The 25,169-nt window shown below is 36.9% G+C and overlaps 1 protein-coding gene across 1 annotated transcript; it reads left to right on the top strand.

Moving 5' to 3' along the window:
- The first annotated feature begins 9,132 nt into the window (after positions 1 to 9,132).
- LOC131150586 (FRIGIDA-like protein 4a) lies at positions 9,133 to 24,291 on the top strand. Its single transcript, XM_058101401.1, has 3 exons — positions 9,133 to 10,054; positions 22,643 to 22,818; positions 23,356 to 24,291. The coding sequence occupies exons 1-3, from the start codon at positions 9,214 to 9,216 to the stop codon at positions 23,962 to 23,964; spliced, it is 1,626 nt and encodes a 541-aa protein (XP_057957384.1). The 5' UTR covers positions 9,133 to 9,213; the 3' UTR covers positions 23,965 to 24,291.
- The last annotated feature ends 878 nt before the right edge of the window (positions 24,292 to 25,169 follow it).

Below are 25,169 nucleotides of genomic sequence, written 5' to 3'. Positions count from 1 at the left end.
ACACCTGTACCTGATAGACATACAGAGACAACCAGCCCTAAACAGGGATATACGGGTGTAAATCATACATGATTAGGATGTAAATGTTGCGGAAAAACATAAACATCCATTGAGATTTCTACTAGACTTATACCAGAGTTTACCTGTCAAGGTTATAATTACAAACATTTACCTAACTCATATCCAATACTTACAACCTACAAAAAAAACATTCCAACTAAGTTCAAAACATCGTCAAAACACTTACGTAGACCACACCCAAAAATACAACCTCCCGAGTCCCTCTAGCTACTAGGACCAACGTCCTGATGGACTTGAAAATAAAGGGTAATTAAGGGGTGAGACACTTCTCAATAAGGAAGAAGATATTATAACAGTGTGTGACTGCATACGCATATTCTCATAAAAACCCATATATATGTATATATAGAACATTTCTTTATAACATTGTAACATAAAAAATTTATTTGCACATTCTAGTCTTTAAATCATACATATGAATATTAGAACGACTATCATCTTGGTATGACATGTTTGCCTGTTTACCCCCGTGGCACGGGTTGTGCACCGATACCTCTGATAATGTCCTGTTCGTACAGACACTGTCGAGCATCTACTATAGTCCGACCGCTCCCTAGTTTATTTTTACTAGCAATTACAATTCCAACGCAAGCCGACTATCTTAAGTACCCACACTGATCCCTCATGTATGGTTGCACTATATTGCCAGCATCAGAACCGTGCTTATAATAGTTTAGAGTATTTTTCAACCCCATCACTGAAGTTTTTTTCAACTTCTTTTGGTAGCAAGCTGTGTTTCCATATATCATATATGCCATTTATAATGAAAACATAATAACCTGTGCAGTTCCAGTATTTTCACAAACTTATTCAATCACTTCGGGTATAAACTGGCACACACTTTCTCGATTTACCCTTTTTAGGTATAAAGTTCGGTATATAACCGACACCTGTTTTCCACATTTCAGTATAGCAAAATGGAACTCCAGTTCCTAAAATTCACATACATCGTATAAAAGATTCTCACATACCATTTCAATACATATGTCACACGAGTTTAATCCAAAGATCCACTAAATGATAAAAATCTAGTAAACACCATTTAAATGAAAAAGTGAAAGATTCAAACATCTCCTACTACAATATAAATGTAAATAAGTGATTTTCGTAAAATTTGGAGATCATACGCCAAAATCCTCGTGTTTACCAAAAATCGTAAAATCGTAAAATCAGCATTTCTATTCGGTGGAATTTAGCAAATAAATTGTCAAATCATATATATAAGCATAAACTAACTTTTTAGCGGTTTAGTTTTTTCAAAAATATTGTTATAACCAAATTCTCCTTACCTTAAACCTGAAACGAAACTACGTACAAAAACGGTCCAAACCGACAACCCGGGATCCTCAAAACCTAAAAACCACCGAACATAACCTTACTATAATTTCGACTACTATTCAAATATTCAATCGAAATCGAAATTAGATCCTTATCTCGATTTTTGAAAAAACCTAAAAATCCCCAAAACAATGATCCGATTCGCTAAAGTTATAGACCTTCCTCCTCTAATCCACGCAGAAACCTCCGTTTTTAGAAACGAACATCGAACGGAGAAAAAATTGAGAGAGAGAAAGGATTTTCGCTGGTTTAGAGAGAGAGTGTGTTTGGAGAGAAACTTAGCCTCTAAGCAACAAAAATGGATATTTATAGAGCCTTTGACTGAGTCAAACTCGTTGACGAGGTGGCGTTTTCGTCGACAAATCCACCACACAGATCGGCGATGAAGCCATACATTCTTCGCCAAGCCCAATTCAGATATTTCCTCAAACTCGCTCGGTATTTGCTCGTCGATGAGGCTCTGAATTTCGTCGATGAGGCCTTGAAGGACTTCGTCGACGAACGTGATCCCTTCGTTGACTAACCCAGCTTATACAGTTTTGGGTCTCTACATGAGGTATGCCAAGTCCCCCCTTCTATATGCACATATTCTAACTTGCAAGTCTATCACAAATTGTCCAACTACACTCGCAACTTAAAACATTTGTCCCCCCAAACCACATAGGTGTACAATGTATATATGGGTCCTTGTTTTTGTTAAGCTTCGTCTAGACATTAGGAGATATTGAACCTTTGTACTTATTCAAAGTATCTCTCTTTGTGTGCAATCTTGACATCAATCTACACCTAACCATCTTTAACATGGATGGTATATACTTCCCTTGCATCTAAAATGCATTTGCTAAAGCATGTGCACAATTAAGGAACATAACATACTTTGAGAGTGGAGAAGTGGAATCTAGACCTAGTTTAAGGAAGCCTACTGCAAGCAAGTTATAACCCTCTTTTAAAACGCTGGAATTTCATTCATCCATTTCTAAAACTCCATAACATGTGTAGCTTTATAGTAAATTTTGAGTGTCTTATGTGGGTGATCCTTCTCAAAGTTTGTGTACATGTCTTGCACAAAAAATCTATACTTTGCACCATGGTTTTAGAACCTAGATGGAACCAACTATTCTAAATGAGTTGGATCAAAATTGGGTTCATGGGTAGCCTAGGTGATGGCAAAAAACACAAAATTGGAAGAACTAAAATCAATCCTATCAGAACTAGGTGACTCGGACTAACCTAGTGAGCCAACTAGGTTGACTCGACAACTTATAGTCCTTATGCAATATTTTTTTAAAGAAATAAGAGGAAAAGAAAGAGATAAAATGAGGAGAAGAGGGAGCTTGAACCCATTTGCTCTAGAAACACTTAGAAGCTTGCTAATGATCAAACCAACTTACTTTTGTTGTAACAATTTACAAAGTTAGTAAGTATATAAAATTCCCAATTTCTTTTATGAGTTTTTGTGCATATGGCCCATGATAAATAATTTTAAATTAAATTAAATAATTATTTTAGAATTTTTAATAAAAATAATTTTCAAAAATATTTTAATAGTAAAAAAACTAATACAATTGTTTTTTGATTTTATATCTTGTTATTGATTTTTTTACTAATATAATTTATAAGTAGTATATATGTATGTACCCACGGACACATTAGATGCGATCTCATGGACAATGCATATGTGTTCAATAACTCCCTCTTTTTGGAAAGAGTTGAAATTATGTAGTTTATTGGGGTGCAAAAGGAGATAATAGGAGAAGTGAAAATGTTTTAAAATTTTAAATAGATTAGTCAAGTGCCCAAAGGGCCTCGAACACCATTGTTTAAAAAAAAAACTTATATATCCATGTTTGTAAATTTTTTAAATAAATAATTTGTAAGATTGAAGATATTTTAGGAATAATGAGGAGAAAAAATGGCGAATAAAAATTGCCTATACTTCTAATATATATATTACCAGTTTGACCCCTAGTTCTACCCATTTAGTGGCTTCATTGGGTTGATCACTTGTTTAGGTTTTAAAACCATGCTTTGCACCAAGAAAAAAGCTCCTTTCAAACAACACCAAATGCTGCAAAGAAAATAATGATTAAATGGACCCAACAAGTAACCAAATTTAATACAGAAGTATGGCAAAACAAGTAAAATTGATTTACATTGCTTTCTGCCTATCATTTATAGAATCCCATGAATGAATAGTTTTAATCCCAAGATCATATGATAACAATGATAAAAGCCAGCCCTAGGAATCTTGCACTCCACCTTAACAACACCAAATATAAGCAATTGGAAAGATGCAGTGATTTGCATCTATGCCAACAAATGATAAAAGATGTCCAATCTATCTGTCCTTAGAAAATGACCACGTAAGTTAATCACACGCTTGAAACCAATAAGGAAACCTTTTTTCAATGCATCAATACAAACCATAATATTGCTAAAAAACTAATTAAGTGGTTCAACTTTTGAATTCTTATGCTCCTAGCTTCATCCCAAGCTTATGCAAAACCATGGTCATCTCCAAGATTTTTCTTTAAAGATATAAGCAACCAAGTCCTTGCAGATAATATCTTATAGTCCACCCACTAACCAATTATGATTTGACCTATATTGTTCCAGATATTTTTTAGAAAACCACGTATACGTGCCCATTTTTAAAGCGCTTATTATATGTATGCGTATTCATAGGACTTCACTTGTTTTTTCTTCTCTTTTGCAGGTATGAAGCTTTAGTTGTCCATAGACATCCCCTCTTGCACACAACCCTTGCCTTCTATTGCCATTTTTTGGGAACTTAATCTTACCATATCTATTTGTGATAACATACTATTTAACAACTTTCTTGAATTTCATGGGCTGACTTAAATATCATCCCTACTTTGAATTGTGGGTTAGGCATGCCAACCTTAAGATGAACTCTAAAAAACTTTGCCATTTATTATTGGAATCAGTGTCTAAATCAATATTAAGTTCATCAGATTGAGCATAATCTAATTAATATCATCATTACCACTTACAACCTGTTAGCTTTGGTGTATTCCCAAGAGGAGGGACGAATTGGAATTTTAAAATTTATTCCTAGGTTCAACCAATCTAACAGCAGTATATTTGCAACTTAGGGTCTGTCTATATAGTTCCAAATGTGCAAATAAATATAACGTGCGTAAATTAAAATTATGCGCAGCATTCACCAACTATAACATACATGTGCAGAAATAAAATTGCAGAAAGATAAACAGTGCGCACAAGATATGTTATCAGGATTCGGCCAACTGTGCCTACATCCTTGCCTCTAACTCGCAAGCCCAAGAATTCCACTAAAGGCTTACTTAAGGGGTGGAGCGGGATTGATTACAACCAGGTCAATTCAAGGGGCTGATCTCAACCAACAAGCCTTACCAGGATGGCGAACCTAATTTTCCTAACTGGGTCTAAGCCAGTCCGAGACTATTTACCAGGGATAGTCTCCCTCTTCAGGCCTATGCTTGGAATACAACAGATTTGAAATAATATTTTTGTGCATAATGAAATGCTTCTTACACTAAACTGATATGTACCAATATGATCAATCACATACACTACCAAATGATAAGATATGATAAGTTTAGTGTAGCCTTAGTGTCTACTCTCAAGGATTTGTGCAAATATTGCAATTAGTATGTGAGAGTGTAAGTGATATGATCTTTGTATCACACAATATATTCAATCACAATGCTCAAACAAAAATATTAGTCACACTTCAGATATCTCAACAGGTGATTTCTCTCAACGTATAAAGCTCAAGAGATGTATAGATTTTGTTTGCAAAAAGGATTTGATCTTTTTGTTCGACAAATAATATTACTCAAGAATATTGCAACAAAGATCTTTAGCACATAAACAATTATCTCTTCAAAGATTTCTCAAAATGAAACACACTAGATATTTGAAAATGATTTGAAAGTATTTTAGCAACCAAAATCAAATAAGAACTTCTTAAGATATTGCACTAATAGTACAATACTCAGAAACTCAAGTGAAGTCTTATTAGAAAAGACTTATTAATAAAGTCTCCTAAGAAAACTTGAGGTCTTGCTCTCAAACAAAATAATATCAAATAAGCACAAATTGAGAGAGCAGACCTATAGAACAAGAATACTCAAAGCACACTTACAAAGCTATTTGAGCAATAAAATCTGGTAAGAATGAGTGTTTGAGGCTCAAAAATGAGTATTATAGATTTTTGAATTTCAAAGAATTTTTCCTAATTAAGATTGCTAATTCGATGCTGATTATTCCAAATGAGGGGGTATATATAGACTTCCCCAAAAATATGACCATTCATGACTTATATGGAATTATTAGGAAATTTTTAATATATTTTAATATGATTAACCCCGTTTAAAAATATTAACCACAGTAAAAATAATGGGGCAACCTGAGAGCACACATCGATCGAAGGAAGTTCGATTGACCGAGTTGCTTTAAGTTCAGTCGACCGGGCATTAATTGAACTACAAGTTCGGTCAACCGGACATGGAGGTTCTAGGGCGATTTTCCATTTTAGTGCTGTTCGATCGATCGGGAGAATTTGAACTTCGTAGTTTGGTTGACCGGACAGTTGAGTTCTCACACATGGGAACTCGGTTGACTAGGGCGTTGTTATTCATTTTGGGCTCAGTCAACCAGATGGTCAATTTGTTGACTCCTAAGGAGTTCGGTCGACTGGGGTGAGAATGAACTGGGTAAGTTTGGTCGACCGAGCTGGGGTCAAAGTGTTGACCCGACACCGGTTCGGTCGATCGAGAGGAATTTGTACTTGAGTGTACGATCGACCGAACATGTATTTTTCATACATTTCGGTTCTTTTTAATTATGCAATCACCCTAGTCATATGACCATATATATATATATATATATATATATATATATGCACGTGTGAGTGTCCTAGGGTTATTCTAGGCCTTCTTTAGGATATCGAAAAAATCCGGTGTCGGTTGACCGAAGGGTGTTCCCTAAGGTTCAACTACGGTCTTGAGCTTATCCTTCCTACCATGCAAGTGATGCATATGATTTTTACAATCCAGACCCTATTTACTATTACAGACTTATAATGAATAAAGAATTTAAGTACAACATAAATAGGATCTTTAAGTGCCTTCAACTTTTACTCCTTGTGCCATCATTTTGTCCTACCAACAGTACACTTGCACATATCCTCAAGCATGCATCAAATTGAACAGATATTTGTCATTATCAAAACCGGGCATGACCTATAAGGTCAACACAACCTACATACCGTACGTACCATTTGACCCTTTAAAATTACCCTCTCCCCAACCGTGGATCATGCCTCTCTCAATCCTATATATATATATATATATATATATATATATATATATATATATATATATATATATATATATATATATATTTATACAAGTTATCATCATCCTCAACATTGTAATCACTGTCTATAAAATCAAAATATCCCTTAGATTCTTGCACATCATGATCATTAAATTCCTCTAGTACTTACATCCTATGTAGTAATTAGGATCTAGAAATGAAATGGAGCAAAAGTATGAGAAACACAACATAAATACAAAAAAAATGAAGAAAACTTTGTATTTAGAACAAATGCAAAGTGTTAGTCTCTAGGTTCCATCAACCTATTTTTTATGATAACAAACTATTATGAACTAATGGTTTTGTGTTTAAGTTGTTTTCTATAGGATTAAAGTCATTGAAGTTTGAGAATTGAGGGAAGAATTTGAAGACTTCAATTGATTTGTTTATATTATTCTTCTATTAATTATAATACACTTTAATTTGTAAATTTATGAACAAACATAAGGCATAACATTAAAGGACTTAAATTGGAAAATTGGGATCAAATGAAAGATTGAGCCTCTGCATTGTGCTAGAGGTAGTCAACCATCACCAAGGGGCGGTCGAATGATCGGAGTAAAGGCTATAGGCAGTTGAATGGTCCTTAAAAGTGGTCTACTGGTCTAGTAGATCTTGCTTGTAAAAGTCTTCTTCTTGTCTCTAATGACTAGTAAGCAATTGACCAAACCCTATAAGTTGTCAACCAGTTTGACAAGCCAAAAGGTTCCAATGAGTAGAAAATGGCTAGTCTTGATCTAATATCTATATATATGCCCTCTTAAGCCTTGAGAATATTAGAGAACAAACTTATACTGAATATTCAAGTGCTTTTACTTTCATTCTCTCACAGTCTCTCTTTATACTTTATTTTGCTCATCCTTGACATATAGTCTAGAAGATTCTTGTATCATTATTTTGATTATTCGTTGAGGGTTTATTTTGTGAGCTTGAATTGTAAATCGTCTTCGTGAGGACTTTTCTTTTGTAAGCTTTATTTTATTGGTTCCTTAGTTTCTGTAGAAAAAGAAGGATTGTGTTTTGGTTGCCTTTCTATGTTAAAACAAGGGATTGTAACTTGGTTTCCTTAATCTCCAAAAAACAAGAGGTGCAAATTGATTTCTTGGGCTTGGTTTCCTTAATCTCCAAAAAACGAGAGGTGCAAATTGATTTCTTAGTCTTTGTTAAAATGAGGAATAGTGGAACCTCAAGACAATTAGTTTTGAGAGAGTAGACGTAGGCGAGGATAGCCAAACCACTATAAAAGTAATTTGCAATCTCTCTTCTCTTCTCTCTTTAAATTTCTTACGTATTGTGTGTTTTGCATGGTGTGTTTTATTTGCTTTTCACCCTGCCTCTTGGGTTACCACTTAGGCTAACACAAAGAGGAATAATACAAACCAAATGAAATGTGGAGTAAAAAGGAATACAAATCTAATATGAACCAAACAACACATACAACACAAATGTATTGGAGTAAACAATGAAATTATATAATACACAATGTAATAAACTTAAGAGACTAGGATAAAAAAACATGTATATGAATAAAAGCAACCATGCAAACAGGGTTAGCCCTAGATAGCAAAAACTGTAGAATAAGAGATAGAGGGAGAGAGGAAATGTGATGTTCAACAACGAATAAAAAAATTGACAAATAATAGACAACAATGCATGAAGAGATTACACCTACTATGTAACCATTTAAAACAAGCACCCAGACCCTAAACATCGATATTTCCCCAATGACGAATATGAATTGGAATCCCTGAGATTTTGAATACAGGATAGGTTTCATACCATTATTTATCATTATTCTTTAATTCTTCCATAGAAGCATAGTTTTGAACACATTTGAAAATGTGAAGAGTCTAAGAACCAAACTGTTGATCTTGCACATATATAGAGTTGGAAATCATATGACTTGTTGTCTAAAAGTTCTTACTTACATTAACAAAAACACTGAATTACAATAAAATTTAAGAAGTTGAAAATTGAATAAATTAAAATTGGGGAACTAGAATGTGAGAAGGGCCATAGTTTGGGCATTGATAGCGCAATTAACCTTGATTAATTAAACAATACTAAGCCTCATTGACTCAAACTAAGCCATGGGAGGAAAATGGGTGAAGCCAAATGGGCTTCACCTGCTTGATCAATAATGTTTTGCCGCCTGAACTCGTAATAGTCAACAGTGCTTATAAATAACATTATTTAATTACAACGGGCCACCAGGGGAAACAAAAGTGCACTTAAACCTTGTTTGGCAAAAGGACGTAATAACGATTTTTGTCGCTGCATTTCGAAGCGCCGTCCAAACGGTACCACAGGGATAACAGTCAAACAGAGACTACTCCCTTTCTCTAGTTTGGGTCAGTCGGGTTTCGTTTAGGGTTTTGCAGAGTTACGGTTGCAGAAACCAAACCAAGCATGGCGACCGATGTCATCCAGGCGGACAGAATAAGCACTCTCTTCAACGAGCTCGAAGCACGCAAATCTCTCCTGACAACATGCACGGACCTATACAAGTCTCTCTCCAATCACTTCGAAACGTTGCAGCAAACCCATCATCAGAAATCGGCAGACCTGGATTCTAGAATCGAAGCTCTCGAGTCCCAGACCAAAAAAACTCTAGAATTGTTAGATCAACGTGAGAGCACGATCCCCGAGCGCGAATCCGCGGCAGCCGCGCGCATTGAAGAGCTGAAGGAGTCGGCGATAGCAGAGCTCCAGAATTCGGTTGCCAAGGATGGGGAATTTTCTGACAATTTGAGATCGTATTGTAGGAAGATGGATATGAATGGCTTGTTGAAGTTCTTGTTATCGAAGAGGAAAGAATCGGTGGCATTGAGGTCGGAGATTGCAGCAGCGGTGGAGGAGGCAGTGGATGCTCAGAGGCTGGTGCTGGATGCAGTGGAGGAGTTTGTGAGTGCGAAGTTCGGGAAGGGAGGGGTCGCGGATCGAAGGTGGGCATGTGGGGTGTTGATACAGGCTGTCTTTCCAGTGACGGAGTTGGCACCGGGGAAAAAAGCTGTAGCAGGCAGCATGGCCCAGAGGGCGCTGGAAGTTGCGGAGAAGTGGAGGGGAGTGATGGGTGGGGAGGGTGGTGTTGGGGCGGGGGAGGCCGCAATGTTTTTGCATATGGTGAGTGGTTTTGGGTTGAGGGAGAAGTTTGAGGAGGAGTTCTTGAGGAAGTTGGTGGTGGAGCATGCGGCAAGAAGGGATATGGCAAAGATTGCATTGGCCTTGGGGCTTGGGGAGAAAATGGGAGGTTTGTATGCTTGTTCATTACTTATTGATACATGTATGTACTTGGAATCAAACGTGTGCTTGTGCGAACACAAATACATGCTCATCCTTGAATGTACATGCATTTATGTGTATACTTGTGGGGTAAGACAAAACTTCATTCATAAACAAAAATAAAGTAATACAAGTATACCTGAGTGCCCAAACATCATCATGACGGAAGCAAATGACGGGGTGGGAAAACTGTATTCCAGAAGTTAAATCCATCATAAGAATGCCCGAAATTAGCTAAACAATCAACTGTTCTATTTGCTTCCCTTTGTACGTGATGGATATGAACTCTGTTAAACTGACTGAGCAACCAGCTGATATCTTTATTGAAGTTTCCATCAAACTGTACGCTTATTCGGGATACAATTAGTGATAATCTAGGAATCTCCTCTTGAATATTCGCCAGACCCTTCTCTTTTGCAGCAATTAATCATTTTTCCCAAAGCTTTGCACTCTATCAAAATTAAGTTAAGAAAATAAGTCATTAGGCGGCTCCCATTTAATAGAAATCTGGTTTGTAATTTCAGAATTATCTGTCATCGGGATTGGCTAGCTTTAAGCCTAATGGCTATTTCTTATATTATTGTTTTATTTCATTTTCTTTTTGTTTAGGAGATTTTCTTATGAATGAGAGATTTTCTTATGAATGGTAAGGTTGTTGCCGTGTGACTTGGAGGTTACAGGTTCAAGGCATGGAAATAGCCTCTTGCAAAAATGTAAGGTAAGATTGTGTACTATAGACCCATTGTGGTCCGCCCCTTCCCGGACCCCATATACGCGATAGATTTGTGCACGAGGCTGCCCTTTTAGATTTTATTATCATCCTCTTTGTATGTGCTTTCTATTCTAATGAAATTCATCTTATTTTGTTATAAAAAAAAAAAATTTGGTTCATTAACCTAGTACGTCAGCGTGTTCATGTTCCCCAACTCTTCATCTGTTATAAACTAGTTAAAATAGTCTGGAAAAAACTTAGAAGAGCAACTAAGAACCAAGTAGGCATCCAACTTCTTTGGTAGAGATCATTGTTTCTTTGCCCCCAAATATTTCAAAGAACCACTTCCTATTTCAAGTGGACTGTCATAGTTAGGGTTCAATTGTTCCCACTCATAATGCCACCAATGTTACTACTAGGAATAGGGCTCACTTTTGAGACACAAAGCCATATACCTCTTGTGTAAGAGTCGTGCAATATACGATACACTTTAAAGTTTCAATGTCAGTACATAAGGCACAATCCAAATCCTTGCCTACCACATGTTTTAAAATTTTATCCCAACTGGGAAGTCTCCCATGGTTGCCACATGAGATAAGTTTAAATAACACATTAAGAGTCTAAATCCTATTGAAGAGTCTGGAAAACCTTAGAGCACCCACCCAACCAACCCCACCCAAAAAAAAAAAAAAAAAAAATACAAAAAAGAAAAGAAAAAAACTCACAATTAGCTGGCTGATACAATAAAAGCATCATTAGATTACACTCCCAAAGTCCTAAGCAAAGCTAGTCTGCCCATCACACAAAGGTGAAGGAATAGTTTTAATAATATAAAAAAATATTACAGGGTGGCAAGGGATGGAGTTTTGGAACATACACCAATTTCTATAGAGGCAATAAAATCATTATTCTTAAGTTCCATCAAATGCAACAAATTTTCAAGAATAACCAATAAGAATTGTTGGTTAGAAAACTTAGAACAACACCAATAACCACCAAGCCTTAAAGTCCCACTAGGTGGTTTGGCTACATGAATCCTCTTTTGTCGCTCCCATGATCTAGGACAATATCCCCCAAGAGGCTGTCAAATCCCTTATCAGTATCTCAGTCTTTGTTATTCCAAGTGTAGCCCTCCTTGTCCTATTGCCACTGTTGAGAATTCCACTTGTGAGCTTGTCTCACATTGGAAAATTAGAGTGGATGATGGGTGCTTATATACATGGTTGGGCCTAAGACCCAATAGACTTAAACTTTTGGGTCAAGTTGGTGCTCACCCATGGGCTCCTTCGATCCTAACAAGTGGTTTTAGAGCACGGTTTCGATTGGGTGCAGATATGATAGATCATATTAGATCGAAAGAAATTTTTTGGATTGGAAATTTTTTCCGCGGGAGTGCTCAAGATTAGAGCGGTTTGTTCAAATCTGATTGAGGTACGCGAAGATTCAGATCAGGTGCCAGAAAATTATTCCAGAAATTTTCAATTGTAGGAGGATCATTTTTCAATTGAAGGTGTGAAAAAAAAAATCCAAAAGGAAAAAAAAATTTCGCGAATGAAGAACATGATGAACAGTGTCAGAATTGGGTGACAGACCCGGATTTAGGATCGAGTCGGGTCGGGTCGGAGTGCAGGTCGAGGCGCGAATCCTCCCCGTAGAGCACTGACGTCACACTGACGCAGGCGTTGCTAACGTCACTGCTGACATCAAAGGAGAGAAATTTTTTTTTTCTTTTCTTTTAATGGCAAGTACTTCGACGGCCAAGTTCGAGGTGGAGCCCTTTAATGGGAAAAATAATTTCAGTTTGTGGCAGAGCACTGTGAAGGATGTGTTGGTTCAACAGGGATTGATTAAGACACTATATGGGAAAGACAAGAAGCCAGAGATCATGTCAGATGATCAGTGGGAAGAGCTGGAAATGAAAGTGGTAAGTACCATTCGCTTAAGTTTAGCTTCACAAATTAAATACAGTGTGTTGAACGGGCTTTGGAAAAAATTGGAGAATATTTATATGTCCAAGTCCCTAGTTAATAGATTTTATTTGAAGAAATAGTTGTATCTGTTGAGGATGACTGAGGGCATAGAAGTCAGAAACCACCTCAATTATTTCAATAAGATAATCACGCAGTTGTTGAGTATTGAGGTAGAAATTGAGGAGGAAGATAAAGCACTGATTCTGTTGTATTTGCTTTCTAGTTCCCTTGATACTTTGAAAACCATACTACTGCTAGGTAAGGAGATTTTTACAATTGATAAGGTGACTACTGCCATTCTGGAGAGTGAGAATTTTCAAGTTCATCTCGGACATGGAGAAGGGTTGGTGGCTAAGGGTGAGTCTAGCCAATAGCGGGGCAGAAGTTCTAGTAGGGGTAATTGGAATCGAGGGAAATCTTGATCCAAGTCCAGGGGTACTAGAGGAGTTGTTGTTTTTATTGTGGGAAAGAAGACATATGAAGAAGGATTGTCTAAGGAGAAAAAGAGATTTAGAGGAAAAGAACAGGAAGAAGACTGAGCAGGCTATTGTAGTGGAGAACAGTTCATCAGTTTTTGATGGGGCTCTTTTGGCTGTTACTACAGGCTCCAGTTACTTAGCCGATACCTGGACTTTGGATTCGGCGTGCTCATATCATATGTGTCCATACAGGGACTGGTTTGACTCCTATGAACTAATCTCTGGAGGGACGGTGTTGATGGGTAATGATGCTTCCTGTGGTATTCTTGGTATTGGAACAGTCAGAATCAAGATGTTTGATGGTGAAGTTAGAACCGTCAAGGATGTGAGGCATGTTCTAGATCTGAAAAAGAATCTGTTTTCCTTGAGTTCTTTGGATAGTAATGGTTTCTCTTTTTTAGTTAGGGATGGTGTGCTGAAAGTGGCTAGAGGTTCACTAGTAGTAATGAAGGGTCGTCTAAGGAATAGTTTGTACACTCTAGTGGATAGCACAGTGATAGGTGGAGCTGCAGCTAGTACCTCTTCAGATACAGATACAGATAGAGATTATGCTACTCTGTGACATATGAGGTTGGGTCACATGAGTGAGCGTGGTTTGCAGGAGCTGTACAGATGAAACTTATTGGGAGGTAATTCTTGTTGCAAGCTTAAGTTCTGTAAATATTGTTTGTTTGGTAAACAATGCAGGGTGAGTTTTAGAACAGGAAAGCATACGAGCAAGGAGGTGCTGGAGTACATTCATTCAGATGTTTGGGGTCCAGTACAAGTACAGTCTCACAGTGGTGCTATTTAATTTGTCTCATTTATTGATGACTTTTCTAGGATAGTTTGGGTGTATTTTTAGAAGCACAGGAGTGAGGTATTTAGTAAGTTCAGGGAATGGAAAGCTCAGGTAGAGAAGCAAACATGGAAACATGTGGAAGTTTTTGAGATCTGACAATGGACTGGAGTACAAAAACAGCTAGTTCATTGACTTCTGTAAGGAAGAGGGGATCACTAGGCACTATACAGTTCCATATGGGCCACAGCAGAATGGGGTGGCTAAAAGGATGAACAGAACATTACTAGAGAGGGCGAGGTGTATGAGGATTCAGGCTAATCTGCCTAAGTCATCTAGACAGATCAGTGAGTATGGCATACTACCTAGTAAACAGGTCTCCTTCTGCAGCTATTGACGCAAAGGTTCTTGAGGAGGTATAGACAGGTAAGCCAGTAGATTACTCTGTGTTGAGAATGTTTGGTTGTCCATCGTATGTGCATGTGTAGGAACAGGGCAGATCAAAGTTGGACTCTAAGTCCAAACCGTGCGTATTTCTTGGTTTCCAAGAAAGAGTGAAGGGATACCAGTTGTGGGACCCTATAGCACGGAAGGTGGTCATTAGCAAGGATGTGGTCTTCGATGAGGAAGCCATGTTGAAGGAGAATACTGATCAGAAGGTGAAGTCTGATTCAGCGGGAGTACCTATTCAGGTGGAGCTGGACATTATTCATAATTCAGGTATGGGTAATACTCAGACTACTGTTGTTGATTCTGTTGCACAGGATACAGTGAGACAGGCTACAGTTCCTCAGGAAATTCCTCAGACAGGTGATAGATATGAGCCTATAAGGCTAGTCACTGGCAGAAAAAAGGAGGAATGTTAAGCCTTCGGTCAGGTATGGGTTTGAGGACTTAGTTGCTCGTTGCATTTGCTCTGATTACTAGTAGTGGAGATCCTTCTGATTTTCAGGAAGCAGTTCAGAGTTCTGAACGAGATAGTTGGCTTGGAGCCATGGTTGAGGAGATGGAGTCTCTTAATAAGAATGACACTTGGGGTGTTGGTTTAGAAGCCCAAGGACAGGAAGTTGATTGGTTGTAAATAGGTTTTTCAGAAAGAAAGAACCTACTTCAGAATCAAAAGGAATAAAATATAAGGCCAGGTTAGTAGCAAAAGGATACAAAGTATAAATTATAATGAAATCTTTTCTCCTGTTGTTAAGCATGCTTCTATTAGATCTTTGTTAGCATTGGTTGTCATGCATGATTTAGATCTGGAACAGATGGATGTAAGGACAGCTTTCTTTCATAGTGAGTTGGAGGAAGATATCTTTATGGAGCAACTGGAGGGGTTTGTGGAACAAGGTAAAGAGCACCTGGTATGTAAGTTGAATAGGTCTCTTTATGGTTTAAAGCAATTCCCTAGGCAATGGTATAAGAGGTTTGATTCTTATATGTTGAGGATTGGGTATGTTAGAAGTAGTTATGACAACTGTGTTTACTTCAGATTGCTTAACAGTGGTGTATATGTGATCCTTATGTTATATGTGGATGACATGTTGATTGCCTCTAACAGTACTGATGAGTTGAATGTGTTGAAAGCCAGGTTACAGGATGAGTTTGAGATGAAGGATCTTGGTGCAGCTAAAAAGATCTTTGGCATGGAAATAAGGAGGGACAGACAACAGAAGAAGCTGTGGTTGTCACAGGGTAAGTATATTGAGAAGGTGTTGGAAAGGTTTAACATGGATAAGGCTAAACCGGTAAATACACCTCTAGCTGCTCATTTTCAGTTGTTTGCTAAATTGTGTCCTTCTACTGATGAGGATAAGTTCCACAGGGTAAGTATATTGAGAAGGTGTTGGAAAGGTTTAACATGGATAAGGCTAAACCGATAAATACACCTCTAGCTGCTCATTTTCAGTTGTTTGCTAAACTGTGTCCTTCTACTGATGAGGATAAGTTGGATATGGCTAGTGTGTCTTATGCCAGTGTAGTAGGGAGTCTGATGTATGCTATGGTATCCAGTAGACTAGACTTGTCATATGCAGTTAGTTTGGTAAGCAAATATATGGCTAATCCAGGTAGAATGCATTGGAATGCGGTGAAATGATTTTTCAGATATTTGCGTGGCACTTCTAATTATGGTATCTTGTTTGAAAGTACTGATGATTGTAATGTTCAAGGTTATGTGGACTCCGATTATGGAGGTGATTTGGATAAGAGGAGGTCTACTTTTGGCTTCATTTTTACCATGGCTGGTGGTTCCATTAGTTGGAAAGCTATGTTGCAACCTACTATAGCTTTGTCTACTACAGAAGCTGAACACATAGCTTTGGCAGAGGTAGGTAAGGAGGCTTTGTGGTTAACTGGATTGATTTAGGAACTTGGTGTTATTCAGGATAGGTTACGCATATTCTGTGATAGTCAGATTGCAATCCACTTTGCAAAGAATTAGGTCTACCACTCTCGCACGAAGCATATTGACGTGCGGTACCATGCAGTTAGAGGTCAGGTTGACAGGTTGTAAGTTCCAGTTATTGAAGATCCACACAGATGGAAATGCTGCAGATATGTTCACGAAACCTGTTACATTAGCTAAGTTCAAGCGCTGTTTGGACTTAATTAATGTAGTCTTTTGTTGATCGTTGACAGAGCATTCCAGAGCGTGGGGATGGAATGTTGTGCTTGGCTGTGATTAAAAACCAAGGTGGAGATTGTTAAAAAATATGTTTATTTTTTATTTATTTATTGTGGCTTTTATCACATTCGTTGGATGGTCTCTAAATCCAACAGTTGTGTGGTGTTATATATATGTTTGTAAGCCATGAGAAAATATAGGGATTGCTTTGCAAGTAGAGCTAGAAGAGGGGGGGGGTGTTCTCTCTAAAAAGAACTTTTCTTGAACGAGTTAAAGGTGAAGGGGTGTATAGGGGATCTGGGATTGGGGAGAGACTGATCAGATTTTGTACTGTCATTGTTTTATAGTGGATTTTTCTCCAGGTGCACGCTCCGTGGACGTAGGCAACCTTGCTGAACCATGTAAAATTTCTCTTCTCCATTTTTATGTGAATGTTCTTTGTGTGATTTATTTTGTTGATCGGAAGATTAAAATTGTTGCGCATCAACAAGTAGTATCAGAGTCGACGGTTCGTAACTCTGAGTCAACGACATCGTAAAACTCGAGACGTGAAGCTATTTCTCCTGACGCGCTAACAGTTGGAGGACCAAGTGTGTGATCGAGGCCCATAAGGATCATCTAGGCCTGGGATGGATCCGAATAGGGTCAAGACGTGGGAGGTAGGATTGATTCGGAGGCACGTGGAATGCAATCTGAGACACGTAAGGCACCAGTGGTAAGGCCCACTTAAGCAACTGTTAGGGAATTGGGTTTACTTCCATAATGGATATGATTTCCGTTTAAGGGGGAGCGGTTGGAACTCACAAGTGAGGGGAGATTGTTGAGAATTCCACTTGTGAGTTTATCCCACATTGGAAAGTTAGAGTGGATGATGAGTGCTTATATACATGGTTGGGCCTAAGACCTAATAGACTTAAGCTTTTGGGTCAAGTTGATATTTACCCATGTGTATCAAGCCCACCCATGGGATCCTCCGGTCCTAACAACCGCTAACACTAACTAGCTTGTTTCTCCTCATTGATGCATTATTTGACCTATGTTTTATTTTATTTTATTTTGGGTATCCTAGAACTTGTGGATGAGCCCCTTGAACCTCCTATAACCCATCCATGTCCACTTGAGTCAACCCTTGGGAGCACATTGCAAGTGCCCAAACAATCTTAATTGCCTTTCCTCTATATCATACAGGTACTATGACGATCCTACTGTGAATGTGTGTGATCATTAATTTATCTATAGCTTGTTTTATAGCCATCAATTTTAACAATACGTCCAAACACTTCTCCATTTTACCTAATGTGCTTCAACTATATCTATTACATCTTTTTCAAGTTCCCCTTCAACATAACAGATACTAGGTAATAGGTATCTAAATCTACTATCAAGTTTAAAATTTTCTCCAACATTCATCCTAAATGACTAACATTATATTTCATGTATTTTGTCTTATTTCTACTTTCCTTAAACCTTTAGGTTCTAAAGCTTATCTCTATAGTTCCAATTTTACTCAACTTCAAGTTTCTCCAATGATGACAATATCATTCATTTTGGATATTCGTGCAAGTTCACCTTTCAATAAGGTTAAAAGATAAGGACTTGAAGTAGACACCCTTGATATAACTTACTGTGATTTTAACTTATTGTCATTGCTCTATCATACATATACTTATGGACATTTGCATACCAATTACATACTCCTTTTTCTTTCATTAGAAGTCAAAGTTTCCTAGTTATTCTATTATAGGCTTTATCTTGATTAATAAAAATCATGTGCAAGCCCCTATTCTTTTTCCTTAACCTTTTCCTTAATTTCTTAATAGATATATACCTTTCGTAGATCTCCAAAGCATAAAACAATTTATTTTCTAATCTTATTCTTTGTTCAATTACCCTTTTTTCAAAGTTTCATTGTGTGTCTCATGAGTATTCGTGATAGTTATTATAGCATCAATCAGTGTTTTAAAAGGCGAAGGCATAAGGCGAGACGTTTTACCCTCCTTGAGGCAAGGCGTAAGCCTCAAGGTGTTGAGGCGTAAGCATTTTGGGACTATATATTTTTTTAAATAATTAATAAATAAAATCAATTTATATATAGTAAAAAAATGAGAAAATTTTTAGAATAATGGGAAAAAAAAAATATAATTTTTAAATATTATATAAGCATGAGGCACATTACTAAAAGAAAGAAAACCCAAATTAAAGCATCCTCCACTAATTTCTAAATGACCAAAGTTCAGAGGCAGATCAAATTGGAATCCACGACTCGTTGGAGAGAGACGAGAAGCTTGGAGGTATCGTCAGAGAGGGAGAAGGAGATGGAGGAAAGCTGGGAAGCTTCATCGAGTCGTTGGAGAGGGAGAAGGAGCTGGAGGAAAGCTTCGTCGAGTCATCGGAGAGGGAAAAGGAGTTGGAGGAAAGCTTTTTCGAGTCGTCAGAGAGGGAGAAGGAGCTGGAGGAACCGTGGGAGAGCTACGAAAGTTTCGTCGAGAGAGGGAGGGAATAAGTTTCATCGAGGGGTTTTGACGCTCCAAAAATGCGTACGCCTTCCCCTCTGAGGTGTGAAATGCACGTTTTTCTGCCTGAGGCGTACGCCTTTTCCCCTAACATGCATTTTAGGCTTTACGCCTTTCCTCTTACGCCTTAGGGCTTTTTATGCTGAAAACGCCTTAAGAATGCCTTTTAAAACATTGGTATCAATATCTCTTTTAGTTTTGTATATAGGTATTAAAGTGCTCATTTTCTTATTTCTTGTAATTGCGTTTAATAATTCAGTTAACCATGTTATTCTATTATCACCTAAGCATTTCTTAACTTCAATTGGGATGTCATTGTATCCTATAGGAGCTTTTCCAATTTCCATCTTCTTTAATGCAAACTTAAGTTGATTGACTCAAGGTTTGTGGTTAAATCTCAAATTATTTTTTTTTAGCATTTTCCTCATTTGTCAATTCTAAGTTTAAGCCATCTACTTGGTTGTCATTAAAGAGCTTAATTATTTGCTATCTTATCATCTTCATTTTTTTAATACATCTGATAGTTCCTAAGACTTTGCTGTTTCTTTCTCTAGCGCTCAAGTTTAAATAGTCTAGTATATAAATTATTATATGCTCTATGTTCAGCTTCACTGATAAATTTTTTTTTTTTTCATTTTTCTTGCTTCTTTATGCTTTTGAAAAATTTCCATATCTCTACATTTTTGTGAGATCTTAAACAACATTCTCTTTTGTTTTAAATAGCTATTTGGCAACTCTCTTGAAGAGTCATGCATCTTCTTCTAGATTCACCTAAAACCTTTTTTACTATGTTTTTGACAAGATCATAGTACTAGCTACGTATTCCGAAGAGTGTTTGTTGATAGGTTTTCTGGTATTGTCCCAATCACCATCTTCTATAATTTTATCTTTAAATTTTATTATAGTTTCTCCCCTCCCCTTAGGTTCCTCTACCTAGTTCTCTTACATTGATCTATATTACCTTTTTCCTTCCATTTTCAATGCATATCTAACATTCCTAGGGTAATTTCGCCTAGGAATTTATATTGTGTAGTTAAAATTTCACCTAGGCTAATTTTACAACTCTTGCATGATAAATGATCTACACTCCTAGTTAAGAAAAAATCTATTTGACTTTTATTTTTCCCATTCTTGAATGTTATGAAATAATATTTTTTTTATTGTTTCTTCATTTGAAACAAAATTCAAAGTGGACTCATATCCTATTTTTGTATTCTTATTTAGTGCCATGATCTCTTTTTAAAGCATGCATTCATTGTCATAAGATCATATGACATAGGGAGGCCCAATGTCATGTCACTGGACTCATCTATGTCTCCACATCCACGTTCTATCCTTTCATGACCTTATTGTCCTTTCCAATGTGATTTATTATGATTATTTTACTCCCTGCCTTGCATAATAGTATTCACGTCTTCCCAAAATTGTCTTTTAAGATTTTCCATTGAGTCTATTTGAGGAGCATAGGCGCTAATGAAATTTATCATCTCTTGTCCTAAGCCCATATTGATTTTTATAATTCTATCTTCTCATCTTGTAACATGTACGTCACTATCTTTCAGTTCTTTGTCTATAATGATGCCTACTCCATTATTATGTTTTTTCTTTTCTGTATATCAAAGTTTAAATCCTAATTTTTCAATTTCTTTAGCTTTATCCCTTACCCGCTTAGTTTCTTGAAGACAAATTATGCTAATTTTTTTCATCTAATCATAGTGTCAACTACTTTTGCCTTTACTAATAAGGGCCCCTATATCCCAAGCTGCTAATCTAATCATAATTTCATGGACTAGCTCTCTTGTTTCTCTTATGTCGAGCTTGATTTGGGAACCCTCATATATTTGACACTGACCAAGTGCCAACATAGCATGTGGCTATGGGGCCACGCGCTAGCTCACCCTTGCTTGTTTTTCACTAAGGTTTGGGCAGTAAAACTTGTAGGATTTTCCAAACTAATAATCGGTGAGGATTCATTTCATAGAAGTTTTATGTTATCTACCAACTACCTAATATAATCCTCATCCTCTACACATGCTTGGGGCTGCTGTCTGAGATGTATTAAGACACTAATTTCATTGCACAAAGATGAGCAAAATAGGGGAAAGAGGGCCTCCTGCCTTGATCCTTTTGAAAGATGTATGTACTTTTAGCTCTATTGACAAAGTCAAGAACAAACTAAGATACTGTGTGTAAGCACTTCCTAATCCAATTAATCCACCTACAACAAAAACCAAATTCAGAAAGCACTTTAAATACAAAAACCCCATTCATTTCTACTGTGTGCTTTTATATCTAACTAAAGAGCCCTATGACCAGTTTTTCCATGTTTCAATTTAAAATCTGTGAGAATTTCACGCAATGATATTAGCAAAAATAATCATTCCCCAGACAAAAGCAATCTTATTTGGACTAATAATTTTGCAGAATATTTCCCACCAAATAACCATGACGTTTGCACTCACTTTATGAATAACATTGCAAAGACTAAGTACTTGTTCGAAGCTAGCATTAGCAAAGACCTAAATTATTGTTGAATTTTTTTTTTTGCGGGAGAAAAAATGATGGCTGTTTGATGAATTATGTTTACTTGTTTGAGGTGTTTGGATACTTTGGAAATCAAATTAGTTTTCTTCATCTTTACACAGCATTTGCAGAAAGAAGTTGGCAATATAGTCTCTAAACATCATTATAACAGTATAAGTTGTACATAAATGATACAATTTATTGATATTATGGAATGCCTTTCTTTTAAGCAACTGTTAAGCAAATTCATCTGACAAAGATGACATACTTCAAAGATTCCAATAATTAGGTGCAAATTGCGTTATTTATGTCTTGCATATGTCTTGCCAAAATTAAATAAACCTATTCCATTTTTCATGCATTTAATTTGCTGAATGGTTATTTAAAAGTTGAATGCAATTTGCAGGACATAAATAGTCAATTGCACTTGTATTTTCCCCATTAAAAAATCATAATGTGCTTGCTCTTTTTCAACTTTTTTGAAGATGATAAAATCGAGCTCCTTAGGTCCAAGCATGTGTTGGGCATGGGGTTTATGTCAATGAGTGGACTTAAATTTACTGACAGGTAAAGAGTCTTACATGTTAAAGCTACTTGATGCTTTCACTGGCACGTGTTCCCAGAACATGTCCTACTGTGCTAAGGTCTATCCACTTGATTGCAAAGGATGATAGAAAAACAAGTTAAATTAGTCATTATTGACAGCTAGTTATGCCTTCATTTTGTGTATTGCAGTCTTAAGAATATTTTGAAGCATGTAATTATCTATCCACAAAATTGAATTTTTTTTATTAGCTGATAGAACTTCTTTAGTTATAATTGATCATCAGTATGCCTTCATTTTGTGTGTTGCAGTACTAAGTTCATATTTGAGGCATGTAATTATCTATCCACAAAATTGATTGTTCTTTTTATTAGTTGATAGAATCTCTTTATGGAAGCTAATAGTTTTCTGGTCCAGATATAATTGAGGAGTTAGTCAAAAGCAGCAAGGAGATTGAGGCAGTGTATTTTGCTTTTGAGTCTGGTTTGACTGAGCAATTTCGTCCAGCTACTCTGCTTAAGTCCTATCTCAGCAATTCCAGGAAGAATGTGAATGCTGTATTGAAGAATGGCAATTCTAATGCGGCTGCAATGGTGTGTGCATGCCCCCAATGTTTTCCTGTAAAGTTATTAAAAAAAAATATCTGAATTTTGTTGGGTTAAGGATACTTCCTCTTTTTTTTTTAAAAAAATGCAGCTGCCATGGTGCAGAGTTTCTTAGAATTTCAATGTGCAGAAATCACCATATATTTTATTTACTGTTTGGCATGAGCAGTTTTGCCTTTTGAATGAGCTCCATTTCCTCCATGTATAGGAACACTAGTAGGCTATTTTGCACATTATGTTGCTTTGTCACTGCCAGCCTTTTTATGATTCCACCCTTTTTTTAAAAATAGATTAAAATTCATTTTCCAGATGAAGTTGTTCCTTGAAATGAAATTATGGTATTTAAAAAGCAGAACATAAAAAGCAGAATAGATATATATGGCACCCAAATACTTCATGAGTACCCATTTGCTTGTTTAATGGATCCTTCTTAATTGGTATCATGTGTGTGTGTGTGTGTGTGTTTTTTTTTTTTTTCCCTATTTTTATGTGCCTTCCCTCCATCTGATGCTGCTGATTTATCAGGAACAAGCCAGCGCCTTGGAGTTGAATTCCTGCAAAACTATCATAAAATGTGTGGAGGACTTCAAGCTTGAATCAGAATTCAACATTGACAGCCTAAAGAAGCGAGTGACACAGTTGGAGAAAGCTAAGGCAGAGAAGAAGAAGAATGCAGCATCTACAAATAAACCTTCAAACAAGAGAGCACGTGGGGGGAGCAACAGGGACAGTGGTCCACCTGCTTTCAGGTCTGCTAAAGCCGGGAGGTTTTCTAATTTCTCCCCTTCTTTTGGCCGCAGGAACCATCCCCAGTCACACCAAACTGCCCCTGCCAGATACCCAACACCATACAGTTATCCCAGCCAGGGTGCTTATGAGGGTCCTGGCACAGTCTCATATGGGTCTGGATATGGAGCTCCTCATGCCCAAAGCTCCACTCTTCCACAACAACAGTACTCGTATGCATCTCAAGATGTGGCTGCTGGCGGCATCCGGTCAGTGCCAGGGGCAGGAGTTGGGGTGGGAGGCTCCTACGGGGGACAGACCAATTATGGTGCCTATGATTACAGTGCTGCTGCAGCCGCAGCTGCTGCAGCAGCTCCTCCTGCTTACCCACCCTCCTACCCACAATAGAGTAGGGGTTTGGGAGGATTGAAGCAAGCAGCTGTGGATCTCTCTAGTGCTTAATATAATATTTTCAGGTTTTAGGGTAGAGATGATGGAATGCACGCTGTTGTTTTGTTTTTGTAGAAAATGATCATTACCTGGGCAGCATTTTATCTGATTTCAGATGTGGCGTCTGTTTGAGCATTGACTCTGGTTTCAGTTGTAGGGCAACCTTTAGCATTATGTCTTTTTGGATGAAGAAATACTAAATCTAATGCAATGGCTTGGGTAGGATGACATGGCGTCCAAGGAGCAGTCGTGTAGCTTTCCATCAGCCATGTTTATTTGGGTTAACCCGTTTGTTTGATTGATTGCCCCATATACATGTTTGGTTTTTGCCTTTTCTGTGCAACTGCTTTCCCAATCAAAATTTGATGTTCCCCTGTTTTTCTCTTGGCTCTGTTAGATTCTGTGGTTTTGATTATTAAAATTGCAAGATGAATGGATAGAGGAGTGATACAAAAATTGAACAGAGCTCTTACTAGTATTTTCAACAACATTCTTTTGATTGTTAAAATTGCAAGATGTATTGTTGGATGGAAGTCTTACCGGTACAAGAACAGAACAGGTATTATTAGTATTTCCATAATATTTCAAACCAAAATCTTAAATAACTGGTGTAGGAGGGTGATATAAAGAATCAGAGAGAGAGAGAGAGAGAACAGCATGACAGGAGAAGTTAGAAAAATAGAAGAGAGTAGAAGGGAGAAAATAGAAGAGAGATAGAGAGCACAAATCTGATTGTTATTAAAATATACAAAGTTCTTATACCCTTTAAAATAACTACTGACAAGGTAACCTCAAAGTACCACGGGTGAGTTTTTAACTCTTTTTTCTGTTTGAACTTTTCCTTCTGAAAAAAAGAAGTTAAACCGCAAGCTGCTATTCAACTTCTAAAGGCAATTTTTTGTTACCTTTTAAAAGTTTACAGATTAAAAATTTTTAAAAGTTAAAAGTTAATTTTCTTCCAACAATTCATTCAATTTCATTGTTGTTTTAAATTCTTTTCAAATATTATAAAACTATGAATGCATTAATTATATTCTCTAAAAATATATATATATTAATATATATATATATATATATATATATATATATTTCTATTTTAATCATTTTAATCAAAATCAATCTTTTTCTTTTCATCAACTCTTTTTTCATGGAGGCTAAACTGA

Source organism: Malania oleifera, chromosome 3, assembly GCF_029873635.1.
Source record: "Malania oleifera isolate guangnan ecotype guangnan chromosome 3, ASM2987363v1, whole genome shotgun sequence".
Taxonomy (NCBI): Eukaryota; Viridiplantae; Streptophyta; class Magnoliopsida; order Santalales; family Ximeniaceae; genus Malania; species Malania oleifera.
The sequence above is the reverse complement of the archived record's forward strand: the minus strand, read 5'-3'. Positions and strand labels throughout refer to the sequence as shown.

What these genes read in the sequence shown, in the direction of transcription:
- LOC131150586 (XM_058101401.1), top strand. Translation starts at nt 9,214, where the DNA reads ATGGCGACCGATGTCATCCAGGCGGACAGAATAAGCACTCTCTTCAAC. An exon ending in GCTTGGGGAGAAAATGGGAG is followed by an intron (nt 10,055 to 22,642) that starts GTTTGTATGCTT and finishes TTTCTGGTCCAG; the next exon opens with ATATAATTGAGGAGTTAGTC. An exon ending in ATTCTAATGCGGCTGCAATG is followed by an intron (nt 22,819 to 23,355) that starts GTGTGTGCATGC and finishes CTGATTTATCAG; the next exon opens with GAACAAGCCAGCGCCTTGGA.